Raw genomic sequence first — 15,000 nt, forward strand, 5'->3', positions numbered from 1 at the left:
CTATAAAATCTGACAAAAAACCAAAAGGAAGGGAAATAAGATAGAATAGTGTGACTGACTGTACCCCCACAACCAAGGGAATTCTAACCCAGGACAGTGGAAGAGCATGGTATTATCATTATAATTATTATCATTATTATTATTATTACTATTACTAGGTAACCTACAACTCTAGATGGTAAAGCAAAATTGTATAAGATCAAGGTATTCAACAGGGAAAAATAGCCCAGTGAGGAACGGACACAAAGAAATAAATAAACTACAAAAGAAGTTATAAACAATAACCATAGAATATTTCAAGAACATTAAAAACATTAAATTAGATTTTTCATATATAAACTTAAAAATAAAATAAAAATAATCAAGGTTACGAGATTTAAGATATAATCGTGTGCCCGAGTGTACCCACAAGCAAAAGAACTCTAACCCAAGACAGTGGAAGAAACATGGTAATGGTAAACGGGAAATGAGATTATTCTGTCTTTCAATAAATTATTGCTTCGAAAAATTCTTCAATGAGAGGATTAAATGCAAACCAAGTGTTCGGTTGACCATACTCGTATGAAAAGCTATACCGTTAACCAGGACAAGGTAAGAGACATGTTACCTTTTTTCAAAACTGATCAATATTTTATATTTCTTAATTCTTTTATTCTTCAGCAACAGGGAGACCTTAAAGCCTATTCACACACACACATATAAATATATATATATATATATATATATATATATATATATATATATATACATATATATATATATAATATATATATATACTATATATATATATATATATATAAGTATAGGCTACAAGGGGTCCCTGTAGCTGAAGAATATAAAAAAATAAGAAATATAAATATTGATCAATGTAAAAAGGGTAACTCGTCTCATATATATATATATATATATATATATATATATATATATATATATATATATACTATACTATATTGTTTAGCTATATATTTTCCAGCTTCTCTGCAGAGTAAAGAAAACTATTGGTCACAAAAGCTTTTAAACAATTTACGAAGCTTCAATAACCAAAATGTAAGTCTTGCGAGTTCCTGAGAGAGAGAGAGAGAGAGAGAGAGAGAGAGACGAGAGAGAGAGAGAGAGAGAGAGAGAGATTCTGATTTCCTGTCGTGTTCCCCATTATTAGTTCACTCTTAACTGAAGGGCTCCCTTAATAGCTGTAAATGTTAAAGGGAATACAACCATGTACGCACTCCTATTTAAGAAAGAGAGAGAGAGAGAGAGAGAGAGAGAGAGACGAGAGAGGAGAGAGAGAGAGAGAGAGAGAGGAGAGAGAGAACTAAAAAAAACGACCAAAGCGAATGGGTGACAGTGGAAGATCTAGGGATTTAGCAACTTACGTATTGGTGTATTTACTTTTACAGAAATCCAATTACCACTTTCTCTTTTTATGGCAATTAAATAAAAAAAGCAATAAGGATTTCATTCCACTTTATAGAAGCGATACTTCAAGAAATATAGGAGTATGGGGATTTTAGGAAATCCATAAAAGTAGAAGGTGGAAAACTATTAACCTTTGGATCTTTGGACCTACAAAAAAAAAAAAAAAAAAAAAAAAAAAAAAAAAAAAAAAAAAAAAAAAAATGGAAATCTAAGTGCTTTATGTACAGGTATACGTGTTATTTGGCCGCAAAAGGAGTGATTTTCTTTTTATTTGTTCAGAAAGTAATTTAACACTGAGATTTCTATTCATTGGAAAAGATTCCAACACTGTATATCTGAAATATTATCTACCAATATAAGAAGCATGAAAATAAGCAAACACTGCATTTTAATATCATTATCATCATCATCATCCTCATCATTATCATTATTATTATTTATATTATTATCATAATTATCATAATCTAAGCTATAACCCTAGACGGAAAAGTAAAATTCTATGAGACCGAGGGCTCCAACAGGGAAAATCTGAACAATCATCTGCCCTGGATAGGAGAATATTATGCATTTCTGAAAAATCCTTTGCCAGAAAAGCAGAAAAAATGCATCCCTGATACATCATCTGCCAGGATAATGAGCAAATAGTGAATTGCTGAAACACAAGCAGCAAGAAAAAAGTTATAAATGCTTCTCTAAAATATCATCTACCATGAAAAAAAAAACAAATGATGCTTTTCTGAAAATTCCTCTGCCAGGAAGAGCAGCAGCCATCAATAAGAAGCAAACAATTTCTGAAACATTATTACTAGCCAGGAAAAGATGAAAAAAATGCACTTCTGAAACATCATTATTAGCCAGGAAAGATACAAACAACTAATTTCTGAAACATTATTACTAGCCAGGAAAAGATGTAAACAATGCTTTTCTGAAACATTATTACTAGCCAGGAAAAGATGTAAACAATGCATTTCTAAAACATTATAACTGGGCAGGAAAAGATGCAAACAATGCATTTCTGAAACATCATTACTAGCCAGAAAAAGACGTAGACAATGCATTTCTAAAACATTATTAATAGCTAGGAAAAGATGCAAACAATGCATTTCTAAAACTTTATTAAAAGATAGGAAAAGATGCAAATAATGCATTTCTGATACATTATTTCTAGCCAGGAAAAGATGCAAATAATGCATTTCTGATACATTATTTCTAGCCAGGAAAAGATGCAAACAATGCATTTCTGGAACATTGTTACTAGCCAGGGAAAAGATGCAAAAAATGCATTTCTGACACATTATTACTAGCCAGGAAAAGATGCAAACAATGCATTTCTGAAATATTGTTACTAGCCAAGAAAAGATGCAAAAAATGCATTTTTGACACATTATTACTAGCCAGGAAAATATGCAAAAAATGCATTTCTGGAACATTATTACAAGCCAGGAAAAGATGCAAAACAATGCATTTCTGGAACATTATTACTAGCTAGGAAAATATGCAAAACAATGCATTTCTGGAATATTATTACTAGCCAGGAAAATATGCAAACAATGCATTTCTGGAATATTATTACTAGCCAGGAAAATATGCAAACAATGCATTTCTGGAACATTATTACTAGCCAGGAAAAGATGCAAACAATGCATTTCTGAAACATTATTACTAGCCAGGAAAATATGCAAACAATGCATTTCTGGAATATTATTACTAACCAGAAAAAGATGCAAACAATGCATTTCTGAAACGTAGCTAGCAAGGAAAAAGATGCAAAAAAAAAGGGGGGGGGGGGCCTTTCTGACACATTCTTACTAGCCAGGAAAAGATGCAAACAATGCACTTCTGAAATATTGTTACTAGCCAGGAAAAGATGCAAACAATGCATTTCTGAACCATCATTAATAACCAGGAATAGATGCAAACAATGCATTTCTGAACCATCATTAATAGCCAGGAAAAGATGCAAACAATGCCCTTCTGACACCTTATTGCTAGCCAGGAAAAGATGCTAACAATGCATCTCTGAAACATTGTTACTAGCCAGGAAAGATGCAAAAAATGCATTTCTGGCATATTATTACTAGCCAGGAAAAGATGCAAACAATGAATTTCTTAACCATCATTAATAACCAGGAAAAGATGCAAACAATGCCTTTCTGAACCATCATTAATAGCCAGGAAAAGATGCAAACAATGCCTCTCTGAAACATTGTTACTAGCCAGGAAAAGATGCAAACAATGCATTTCTGACACATTATTACTAGCCAGGAAAAGATGCTAACAATGCATCTCTGAAACATGATAGGGCAGGAACCGTATCACAAAACAGAAGCTAAAAAAAAAGAAAAAAAAAGAGAAAAAAAAAATTACAAGGCTATTAAACCAGTTGAACTTTTTGAATCCACTATCACTGTATAGACGAATGAGTATAGAACATAGGATGCAGTTAGAAGATATATATATATATATATATATATATATATATATATATATATATATATATATATATATATATACATATATATATATATATATATATATATATATATATATATATATATATATATAACTAGTGTACACGACCGTCAAATATGATATGTACCCATACGCACATATACACCTATCTCACTAGGATATTACCCGAGGGACAAGGAGAGCTAAGCGTGATCGGAAAGAAAAATATATATTTATATATATTGAGCAAGACATTTGCTCTTTATTATGTAGAGGAGATTCATTGCTCTAAAAAATTTAGCATTTTCAGAATGAAAATTTAGAATGCAGAAAGAAACCTAAAATTATTCATTATACACATTGACTAATATATTTAGAATGAAACATGCAAGATATGGAATGTAAAATCATATATCTCCTTTAAGAGGGATAATAAAAACAATAATAAAGATGAAGTGACAAAGAAAACCTTTGTAATAATCCAACCCTTTTTCCTCTCAAGCATCCCGTGAATAACTTTTTAAAAAGATGGAAAAATATACGTACTCATAATTATATTAGACACCGACGATTTAACATTATGCAAATCAAGAATACAAGCTCGGGTCCCAAAAAAATGTCATTTAGATTTATGCAAAGCATAAAACAAAATTAATATATTTCAAGGAGAGATTTCATGCTAGTTGGAAAGGGACATTCAAGTTATTTATTATTTCATCTTTTTTATCTTTCTCAAAATCTACTGCAAAAATATGGAATAATCTCTTTAGCAGAAATAAATTTATAGCGGGGATTCTTTAGGGTTGAATTATTGGTTTTAGTATTTTAACGGTTATTTAATGGCACAGGTAAAATACTAAAAATCCTTTGTCATATTAGCATTCCAATAAAATTATATTTTTAGTTTTGACACATACACACATATACAGTATATATGAATGTACAGTATATATGTATGTATGTGTATACACACACACACACACACACACACACACACATATATATATAATATATATATATATATATATATATATATATATATATATATTATATATATAGGGTATTACAGAAACAGCTTCAGTTGATCCATAAAAATAAAAATTAAAAACTAAATAGTATAATTACATGATTCGATATATAATATTAAGGGAAGAGTTAAAAAAAATAATGTGTGAACTAGCATCCAAGCTAGTAAACAAAACGAACCTTCGAATCTCTCTCTCTCTCTCTCTCTCTCTCTCTCTCTCTCTCTCTCTCTCTCTCTCTCTCCATATGAAAATTATGTACCCATCGCTTCATCTGCATACTAGGCAAAAATTATTAAAGAAAAAAAAAAAACCGAAAAGCATAGAGGAAAGCAAATTATATTACCATATCTGAAAAAAAAAACACTAAAACTGAGCATCCCTTCCCTACCCTTATTTCTCATAATCCAACAAAGAATATCCCCTTTGCGAAAATTACCTATGGGTGAAAAATGCAGAGCAACTGTATCAAAAAGCTCGTTCTCGACAAAAATAAATAGAAAGGTTCCAACTTTGTCGTTTCGCTGGGGAAATAAGTTTTTATCTTAATTTCCATGTTTAATGCATGCAATTTTCCCCACCAATAAACGTGAATCCTCATAATGACATGATAATTTAGAGGGCCCGAAATGAGCCACAGAAAAATGTATTCACTTTAATCATAACAACGTTTTCTTTCTAATTAGGAACTGTTAATTTCAAATGGTCAGTAATGTATTTGGTAAACTTTGTGGTATATTAAAAAAGGTATAAGCATACCTTCTCATCTTATTAGAAGGGTATAAGCATGCCTCCTATCTTATTAGAAAGGTATAAGCATACTCCTCACCTTATTAGAATGGTATAAGCATACTCCTCACCTTATTAGAAACGTATAAACATACTCCTCATCTTATTAGAAGGGTATAAGCAGGCCTCTTATCTTATTAGAATGGTATAAGCATACTCCTCACCTTATTAGAAAGGTATAAGCATACTCCTCACCTTATTAGAAACGTATAAACATACTCCTCATTTTATTAAAAATGTATAAACATACCTCCTATCTTATTAGAAAGGTATAAGCATTCTCCTCATCTTATTAGAAAGGTATAAGCATACTCCTCATCTTATTAGGAAGGTATAAGCATACCTCCTAACTTATCCGAGAAGTATAGGGATACCTCCTATCTTATTGGAAAGCTATAAGCTACTGTGTCCTCATCTTCTTAAAAAGTTATAAGCATACCTCCTCATCTTATTGGAAAAATATAAGCATACATTCTATCTTATCAGGAAGGTATAAGCTACTGTCCTCATCTTATTACAAACTTATAAGCATGCCTCTTCATCTTATTAAAAAAGGCATAATCATACCCCTTATCTTATTAGAAACATATTAACTTTGGTATTCTTGAATCTTACAAGAGTAACCTAACCTCTTAAACACAGGGGTGGTGAAACGGTAAACTTATTTTTTTTTTCTTTTACAGAGGACGGGTGAGGTTCTTGAACATGGGAGCTGTAAAGTTTTTCAAACGCACTACAGCTTTTTAAACACGGGATGGTACAGCATCTTGAATATGGGATTGTAAAGCTTTTAAATTAAGGAAAGGGTGAGTAAACTTACCAAACACGGGCAATTAAAGTTTCATAAACAGTGGATGATAAAATCTTCTTCAATACGGGATAGTGAACCTTCTTAAAACATGGATAAGTAAACTTATCAAGCACAGGGCGATAGAACTTCTTGAACACCTGACAGTTAAAAGTTTCCTAAGCTTAACAGAGATTGTAAAGCTTTTTAAACTCTACTGTACCATTTCAAAACACAACAGTAAAAGGTTTTTTTTTTCTTAAATAAGGGACTACTCAATTCTTTAAACATGAGGCTTTACAGTTTCCTAGACATAAAATTATAAATCTCTTTAAACGCATGACTATACGCTTCCAAAAAAACACGAGTTTCTAAAACATCTGGCGTGTTAACCAAGCAAATAGGTATGCCCACCTCCCCTTTCCCTTACTGTCCATAATTCATTTTTTATCTCTCTAGACCGAAGTCACCTCTCCTTATTCAGGCCACGATTTCAAGCTCAATTCTATAGAGCTTTTTATATGAAATGAAAAACAAATTACAAATATTATAGGTAGGTGATTTTCAACACATATTATGGGCATATACCTTCTATTACAAAATTGGTATTGGTTTATTGGCAATAATATATGAGCAGGAATAAAAACGACCTTTTTTGTGAAGGCCTTAAGAATATCATTATATCAATAATGAATAATTAAGGCTTACAGGACTACAAAATTATGTAGTTATCCAGTAATGACATCTAAAAGATTTAAATAAATTAAAATTGTCTTAATTTTCTACCACAAGCCGATTGTTTTTTGTTGTAATGATAACAGTAATAATAATAATAATTATTATTATTATTATCAATAATAATAATAATAATAATAATAATAATAATAATAATAATAATAATAATAATAATAATAATAATAATAATAATAATAATAATAACGACGAAAACTATCACGTTCTTTCAAAATCTTATATCCAATCCTTTAAGAAAAACTTCTTACTAAAACGCCTTTCACCGTAGAATTTAAAGCAACCCAAGGACTGTCTACATTTTGCATCGTCGAGCACCTTTCAATCAATTATTCAAATTCCAGTGAAGAACGTTCTTTCCAGAAGAGGCTTTAGTCGCCTGGCAACAACAAGAACATCTCTCAGTCTTGGAATACCAGTTTGAAGGGAAAAGATTCTATCTACTGAAGGAGTCTTTAAAGAGATCGCTGCCATAAGACCTTTATTGATTACGTAATTAATTCTAAAGCAGAACATTGACATTTAGTTCGATTGGAAAAACAGTAAAAGCGTTCCTATCGAGAAGCATTTAAAAGATTCGGTTGTGAGCAAGCAATGGTACAGTTTCCCATGAGCACTGGCATATATATATATATGCATATGCATATATATATATATATATATATATATATATATATATATATATATATATATATATATATATATATATATATATATAGACACACAAATTATGGCTGTTGCAACTTCGGCGAAAATAAAATAAAAATTCCGTAGCATTACTGGAGAACAAAAGCTGTAAAGATGACAGTCCCATACCACAATAATTTAATATTAATTTCTGCTAATTTGCTATAATCCAAAGCCGAATAAAGGGATGAAACCAAAAATTAAATATGTCAAAAGGGGAACTACAGTATAAGTAACATTGTTTAAGTTACGTTGCAAAAACAAAAGACACTCTTTCAAATTACAAATGTTAAGTGCTGTGTAAGTTTGAAATAATTTCTTCCCCCCTACGGAGAAAAAAAAACACATAATACAGCGTAGATGATACAATTTGAATTTCAAAATATCAGCATGAAAGAAAATATAAAAATGTAAAAAAAAACTTTTATTACATATGATAACGAAGAAATTTCTCGTAGCAAATAATATCCTTAATGACATCTAAGAATTTGTTATTCTTAGACATCCTCACGGCCAAGATAATTTAAAGAATCACGTATAGCCTCAGCTATGACGTCATGACTAACTAGTTCAGGGCGATCACACTAATTTAACTCAACAGGTAGTTCCCCTTTGTCTAGGTATATTAATAAATGGCAATTCACTCTTTCGCTATATTGCTCCGTATACGAATACCAGAATCATAGTGGAGATAGAAATAGATATGAAATCATGCACACAAAAATAGATGAATTCTTTCTTACAAATTTTTTCATCCGAATTCATTCTAACTATTCCTATATACAGTGCGTCAGATTGAAAAAGGTTACACTTTTCTATCCTTTGATTATCCCACTTCCAGATATAAATACAAAGAAAGAGAGCTGGTATGAACTTATTATCCCACTTCCAGATATAAAAGTATAAAGAAAGAGAGCTGGTATGAACTTATTATCGTACTTCCAGATATAAATACAAAGAAAGAGAGCTGGTATGAACTTATCCCACTTCCAGATATAAATACAAAGAAAGAGAGCTGGTATGAACTTATTCCACTTCCAGATATAAATACAAAGAAAGAGAGCTGGTATGAACTTATCCCACTTCCAGATATAAATACAAAGAAAGAGAGCTGGTATGAACTTATTATCTCACTTCCAGATATAAATACAAAGAAAGAGAGCTGGTATGAACTTATCCCACTTCCAGATTTAAATACAAAGAAAGAGAGCTGGTATGAACTTATTCCACTTCCAGATATAAATACAAAGAAAGAGAGCTGGTATGAACTTATCCCACTTCCAGATATAAATACAAAGAAAGAGAGCTGGTATGAACTTATTATCTCACTTCCAGATATAAATATAAAGAAAGAGAGCTGGTATGAACTTATCCCACTTCCAGATTTAAATACAAAGAAAGAGAGCTGGTATGAACTTATTCCACTTCCAGATATAAATACAAAGAAAGAGAGCTGGTATGAACTTATCCCACTTCCAGATATAAATACAAAGAAAGAGAGCTGGTATGAACTTATTCCACTTCCAGATATAAATACAAAGAAAGAGAGCTGGTATGAACTTATCCCACTTCCAGATTTAAATACAAAGAAAGAGAGCTGGTATGAACTTATTCCACTTCCAGATTTAAATACAAAGAAAGAGAGCTGGTATGAACTTATCCCACTTCCAGATATAAATACAAAGAAAGAGAGCTGGTATGAACTTATTCCACTTCCAGATATAAATACAAAGAAAGAGAGCTGGTATGAACTTATCCCACTTCCAGATTTAAATACAAAGAAAGAGAGCTGGTATGAACTTATTCCACTTCCAGATATAAATACAAAGAAAGAGAGCTGGTATGAACTTATTCCACTTCCAGATATAAATACAAAGAAAGAGAGCTGGTATGAACTTATTCCACTTCCAGATTTAAATACAAAGAAAGAGAGCTGGTATGAACTTATCCCACTTCCAGATATAAATACAAAGAAAGAGAGCTGGTATGAACTTATTCCACTTCCAGATATAAATACAAAGAAAGAGAGCTGGTATGAACTTATCCCACTTCCAGATTTAAATACAAAGAAAGAGAGCTGGTATGAACTTATTCCACTTCCAGATTTAAATACAAAGAAAGAGAGCTGGTATGAACTTATCCCACTTCCAGATATAAATACAAAGAAAGAGAGCTGGTATGAACTTATTCCACTTCCAGATATAAATACAAAGAAAGAGAGCTGGTATGAACTTATCCCACTTCCAGATTTAAATACAAAGAAAGAGAGCTGGTATGAACTTATTCCACTTCCAGATTTAAATACAAAGAAAGAGAGCTGGTATGAACTTATTCCACTTCCAGATATAAATACAAAGAAAGAGAGCTGGTATGAACTTATCCCACTTCCAGATATAAATACAAAGAAAGAGAGCTGGTATGAACTTATCCCACTTCCAGATATAAATACAAAGAAAGAGAGCTGGTATGAACTTACTGACTAAAGCACCCTATTGAAACAACTATAAAAGAATGCAAATGAATATCAAAATTACTTTGATAATGCACTCTTTTCAATCCTTTAACCTCTTTAGATAATACGTTAAGAATCACATAATTCAAGTTAAGGAAGAGTTAAGGTATTAAAGGTAAGGCTATCATTTGGATGGTCGATCACATATGCCAAGTAGGTAACTTGTTTTAAATATTGCATGAGGATATGTTAGTATGGCCATATTGCATTGCAACACACCTCATATTTTAAATTCAGGAATTAGGTACCTGGTAGTTATTCAACTGTGGTGGATTCCTGTCAGAGATGGGACAGATCCTGTCCCTATCCGCCCAATTCCAAAATACAAGAAGATAATTGGGAAAATATGAACCTGGATAGACAGAAAGCGAGACAGATAGATAGGTAAGAATAAAATGATGGAATTTTTTTCGGACGTCGATTTTGCAAAGCATGCAGAAGGAAAAATAAAAAGATTCTTAGAACAATAAGGAAAACGCATATGGAAATAAAAAGACAGTATCAACCAATCAGCATAGACTACGATTTCGTTGTTAGGTAGGTTCTGTTTCATGTCCCTGTGCCAAACGCAGAAAGTGCCCTTGCATCGGCGAAATTACTCCTCTAAAAGCTGATTGGGAGAGAGAGAGAGAGAGAGAGAGAGAGAGAGAGAGAGAGATCCTTTTACTGTAATTTTTCTTTTGCATCTTCATTCGAGAGAGAGAGAGAGAGAGAGAGAGAGAGAGAGAGAGAGAGATATCAAACATTTTACTGCAATTTTTCTTTTGCATCTTCATCCGAGAGAGAGAGAGAGAGAGAGAGAGAGAGAGAGAGAGAGAGAGGGGGGGGTATTTCAATGTGCAATGTCAAAGCTAGGCGAGGGACGAAATCACTGGCAATCGTTGGCAATAGCGAACACTTCTCGACTCTAGGCAATAGCAAGCCCTCTATACTTGTCCTTGCAGACACTACCACTATGCATGTTATGGTAATATGCTCGTGAGTATGCCATATGTGGCCGTGCATGCGTGTGCACTCGTGCGCACTCGTGGGAGCACGCAGAGGGCAGCTTTGCCTCTCCGGAAGCTGGCTGCTTTGTCTGTGTGTGTGTGTGTGTGTCTGTCTGTCTGCCATGAGTGGGCAGAGTTCCACAAACATCGCCGAGTGTTTATATTCAATTAGGTGGTCAGAAGAGTGCAAGGCTTGTTGTCCAACGCTCTCTCTCTCTCTCTCTCTCTCTCTCTCTCTCTCTCTCTCTCTACCACAAATGGTTCTATTTCTGTTACCTGTGCTGATGACATTACTGCTCTCTCTCTCTCTCTCTCTCTCTCTCTCTCTCTCTCTCTCTCTCTCTCTCTCTCTCATGTTACCCAGCAAGGTAATACAAAGCAAAATAGTAGAGGAAGTCCATAAAAAGATGCATATTTTCAGAAAGAATTGATCATGGGAAGGAAAAGCAAATAAAAAATGGATTACCATACTTTTTTATCATGATTCAATTTCGATAACTTAACACTGAAAGTTCAAAGTAACATTACTAAATAATGAATTAAATTATTTAGTCTTGAGATGTATTCCTTTCCCATTCTTAACATTCTAATCGGGTGCTTGAAGAGAAGAAAATTTAGCTTCCTGGAGAAAATAAATCACACTAATTGATGACCTGATTTCGAGAGAATATCTTCACGTCATCAACATACTATCATACTCAACAACAATAAAAAAAAAAAACATCAACTGAGTCTCTCGGGAAATTATAAAACTACCGAGAGTCTTTCTCGGGAAAAAAATAAAACTACTGATAGTTTTCCTGGGGAAAAAAATAAAACTACTGATAGTCTTTCTAGGGAAAAATAAAACTACTGATTGTCTTTCTGGGGAAAAAATAAAACTACTTATAGCCTTTCTCGGAAAAAAAAATAGAACTCAACAGAGTTTTCATCGGGGAGAAATAAAACTCAACTGAGTCTTTCTTGTGAAAAAATAAAACTCAAATGAGTCTTCCTGGGGAAAAAAATATAATTCAACTGAGATTTTTCATCGGGAAAAAAATAAAACTCAACAGCCTTTCTTGGGAAAAAATAAAACTCAAGTGAGTCTTTCTTGGAAAAAAAAATAAAACTATTGATAGTCTTTTTCGGGAAAAAATAAAACTACTGATACTCACTCTCGGGAAAAAATAAAACTCAGCTGAGAATTTTCCTTGGGAAAAAACAAACCTCAAATGACCCTTTCTCAGGAAAAATAAAACTCAACTGATAGTTATTCTGGTCGAAAAACTCAACAGAGTCTTTCTCTGGAAAAAAAAAATCAGGAGCGAGTAGAGCTTATCTCCAGAGGAGAAGAGGTCATTAATCTAAAGAAAGACAAGCAAGCAAGCAATGCCCAAGCAATCTAGTTCCTTTTAGAATAACTACTTAAAGAGAAAACGACAGGAAAACGAAATTCAATTCACATCCTCTTAACTCAAGCGACTTGCTCAAGAAAAAAATGTTCAGAAGTTTTAAAAGCCTATTGCCCATCGCATTTTACATTACAGGCAAATCTCGTGCAAAGGAAAATATTATAATTGAAACACGGTGTGTAAAAGTGATGGAAATTCCAGTATCAATAAACAAAGACTACAAACACACACACACACACACATATATATATATACATACATATGCACATTATATACATACATGTGTATATATATACATATAAAAATACACACACACACACACACATATATATATATATATATATATATACAGTATATACAAACATAAATATATGTATATATACATATATATATACATATATATATATATATTTATATATATGTATATATATACACACATATATATGTGTGTGTTGTGTATTTGAATGTGAATTTCTGTTAAAAATCCCTTGTAACATCTCTGCAAATAACACTGCAGTTATGATTCATGAAAAGACAAACACTGCGGTTCTATTTAACATTTAGTGAGACAGGTAGAGGTCTCACGATTGACACTATACAAACCCGCTGCAGGAGATGGAATCGTGCGCTTGAGAGGAAAGGGTATATGTTATAAGACTCTTTGAATGTTTCTGAAAATTCTTCTTGGATTTCAAATTTAACAACCAAATTTTCCATTCATCAACAATTTTAAACAATCTTAAGTTTCCATGATAATTTACCTTCTTTATTTCTCAGTATTTTAACCATTATAGCCCTGACGAAGAGCCATAAGAAACATGTGAGTCGAAACAGCTTTAGCCAACAGATATCAAATTGTTGCAAATTACGATTTTTCTTAAAACTTATCGATTTTTATTGGAACTTAACTGGAAATTTGTTCATCCAAAAGGTTATTTTATTCGATTTTCAGAAGCCATAAATATATTGCATATTATATGCACACATCAAAAAACACTCATTATATATGTATATATATATATATATATATGTGTGTGTGTGTGTGTATATATATATATATATATGCATGCACAAAGTATATCACCTGTCATTTAAAAGACAATAAAATGAGCTTAAGAAAGGCTTCTCGTCCTTCGGAAGGGATGTTAAATAAAAGCCAAGAAATGGAAGATATAATCGATAAGTCATTTCACATTTATTTTAAGACTCGCACCCTCTCCAGAGTCAATCTTGGACCAAACTTTGCACTTAAAACATTTTAATATAAATAGAATCTTCCTTCATTAAGCAAAATTCACTACCCCTCTCTTGGAAGAACCAAAACTCCTTTTAAATTAAAATCTCTCTCTCTCTCTCTCTCTCTCTCTCTCTCTCTCTCTCTCTCTCTGTAAACTTCAGAGGCCAAAGAAAAGAAAAACACTCAATGAAACTGAAAATTCCAAGTTTATTCATTCCGAAATAACGTGGACCAAAAAGGGAAAAACCCGTCGAGAATTTCCTTCAGTAACTGAAATTGGTTTGAGAGGATAAAAGCCAAACCGTTTGTGAAAAAGCCTAAACGTTTGTGTTTCGAAGAGAAAGTTTTCCGACTAATGCCTAGTCTTTGATAGCCAGAGCTCAAACGTATTTCACCTATTAAGCCCGTGATATCTGCATTATGGAGTCATCAGCTGGATATTTTGTTTTGGGGGGTGGTGGTGGTAACGTAACAAATATTTTCCTTCACTTTGAAAAAGAAAGTTTCTCATTCTAAAATGTTGTGAAAATGATGAAAATAATTGTAGGAGTGAATTTATATCATAGAAGATTACTTGCATGCCTTTCAACTATTATTCTTTATCCCTTCAAAAATTTGTTCACGTTCAATTTTTAACATCCAAAACATACTTGGACATAATAACTTCAATGTTTCCGAGTTTTTTCCCTTGATATACATACAGGTATTTAAGAATGCTTCCAAATCTTTTCACAGTTCATATCTAATGCGTTTTCAATATTTTCCTGAATATCTATATTTACTAAGCTTTTACTTTCTGTTATAACCTTTCCATGACTTTCATATCCTGATATCCACCTATCCCCAGATATTACTAGAATTTCCAGATATCTTTACCGTCTATGACCTTTCTCTCCAAGAATCCGACCTCTTGGGGGAGGGGAATCGAGAGGGAGGCAGAGAATTAGGTGGAAAGATAAGTTG

At 32.4% G+C, this 15,000-nt stretch overlaps 1 protein-coding gene across 1 annotated transcript in view; it reads left to right on the plus strand.

Annotated features, from left to right (window-relative positions):
* LOC137629343 (uncharacterized) overlaps positions 1–15,000 on the plus strand; it is a 37,002-nt gene that overhangs the window by 5,672 nt on the left and 16,330 nt on the right. The window contains exon 2 of the mRNA XM_068360599.1: positions 8,798–10,369. Coding sequence (XP_068216700.1) covers positions 8,798–10,369 — 1,572 coding nt within the window. The remainder of the gene's footprint in view (positions 1–8,797; positions 10,370–15,000) is intronic.

Source organism: Palaemon carinicauda, chromosome 37 (assembly GCF_036898095.1).
Source record: "Palaemon carinicauda isolate YSFRI2023 chromosome 37, ASM3689809v2, whole genome shotgun sequence".
NCBI lineage: Eukaryota > Metazoa > Arthropoda > Malacostraca > Decapoda > Palaemonidae > Palaemon > Palaemon carinicauda.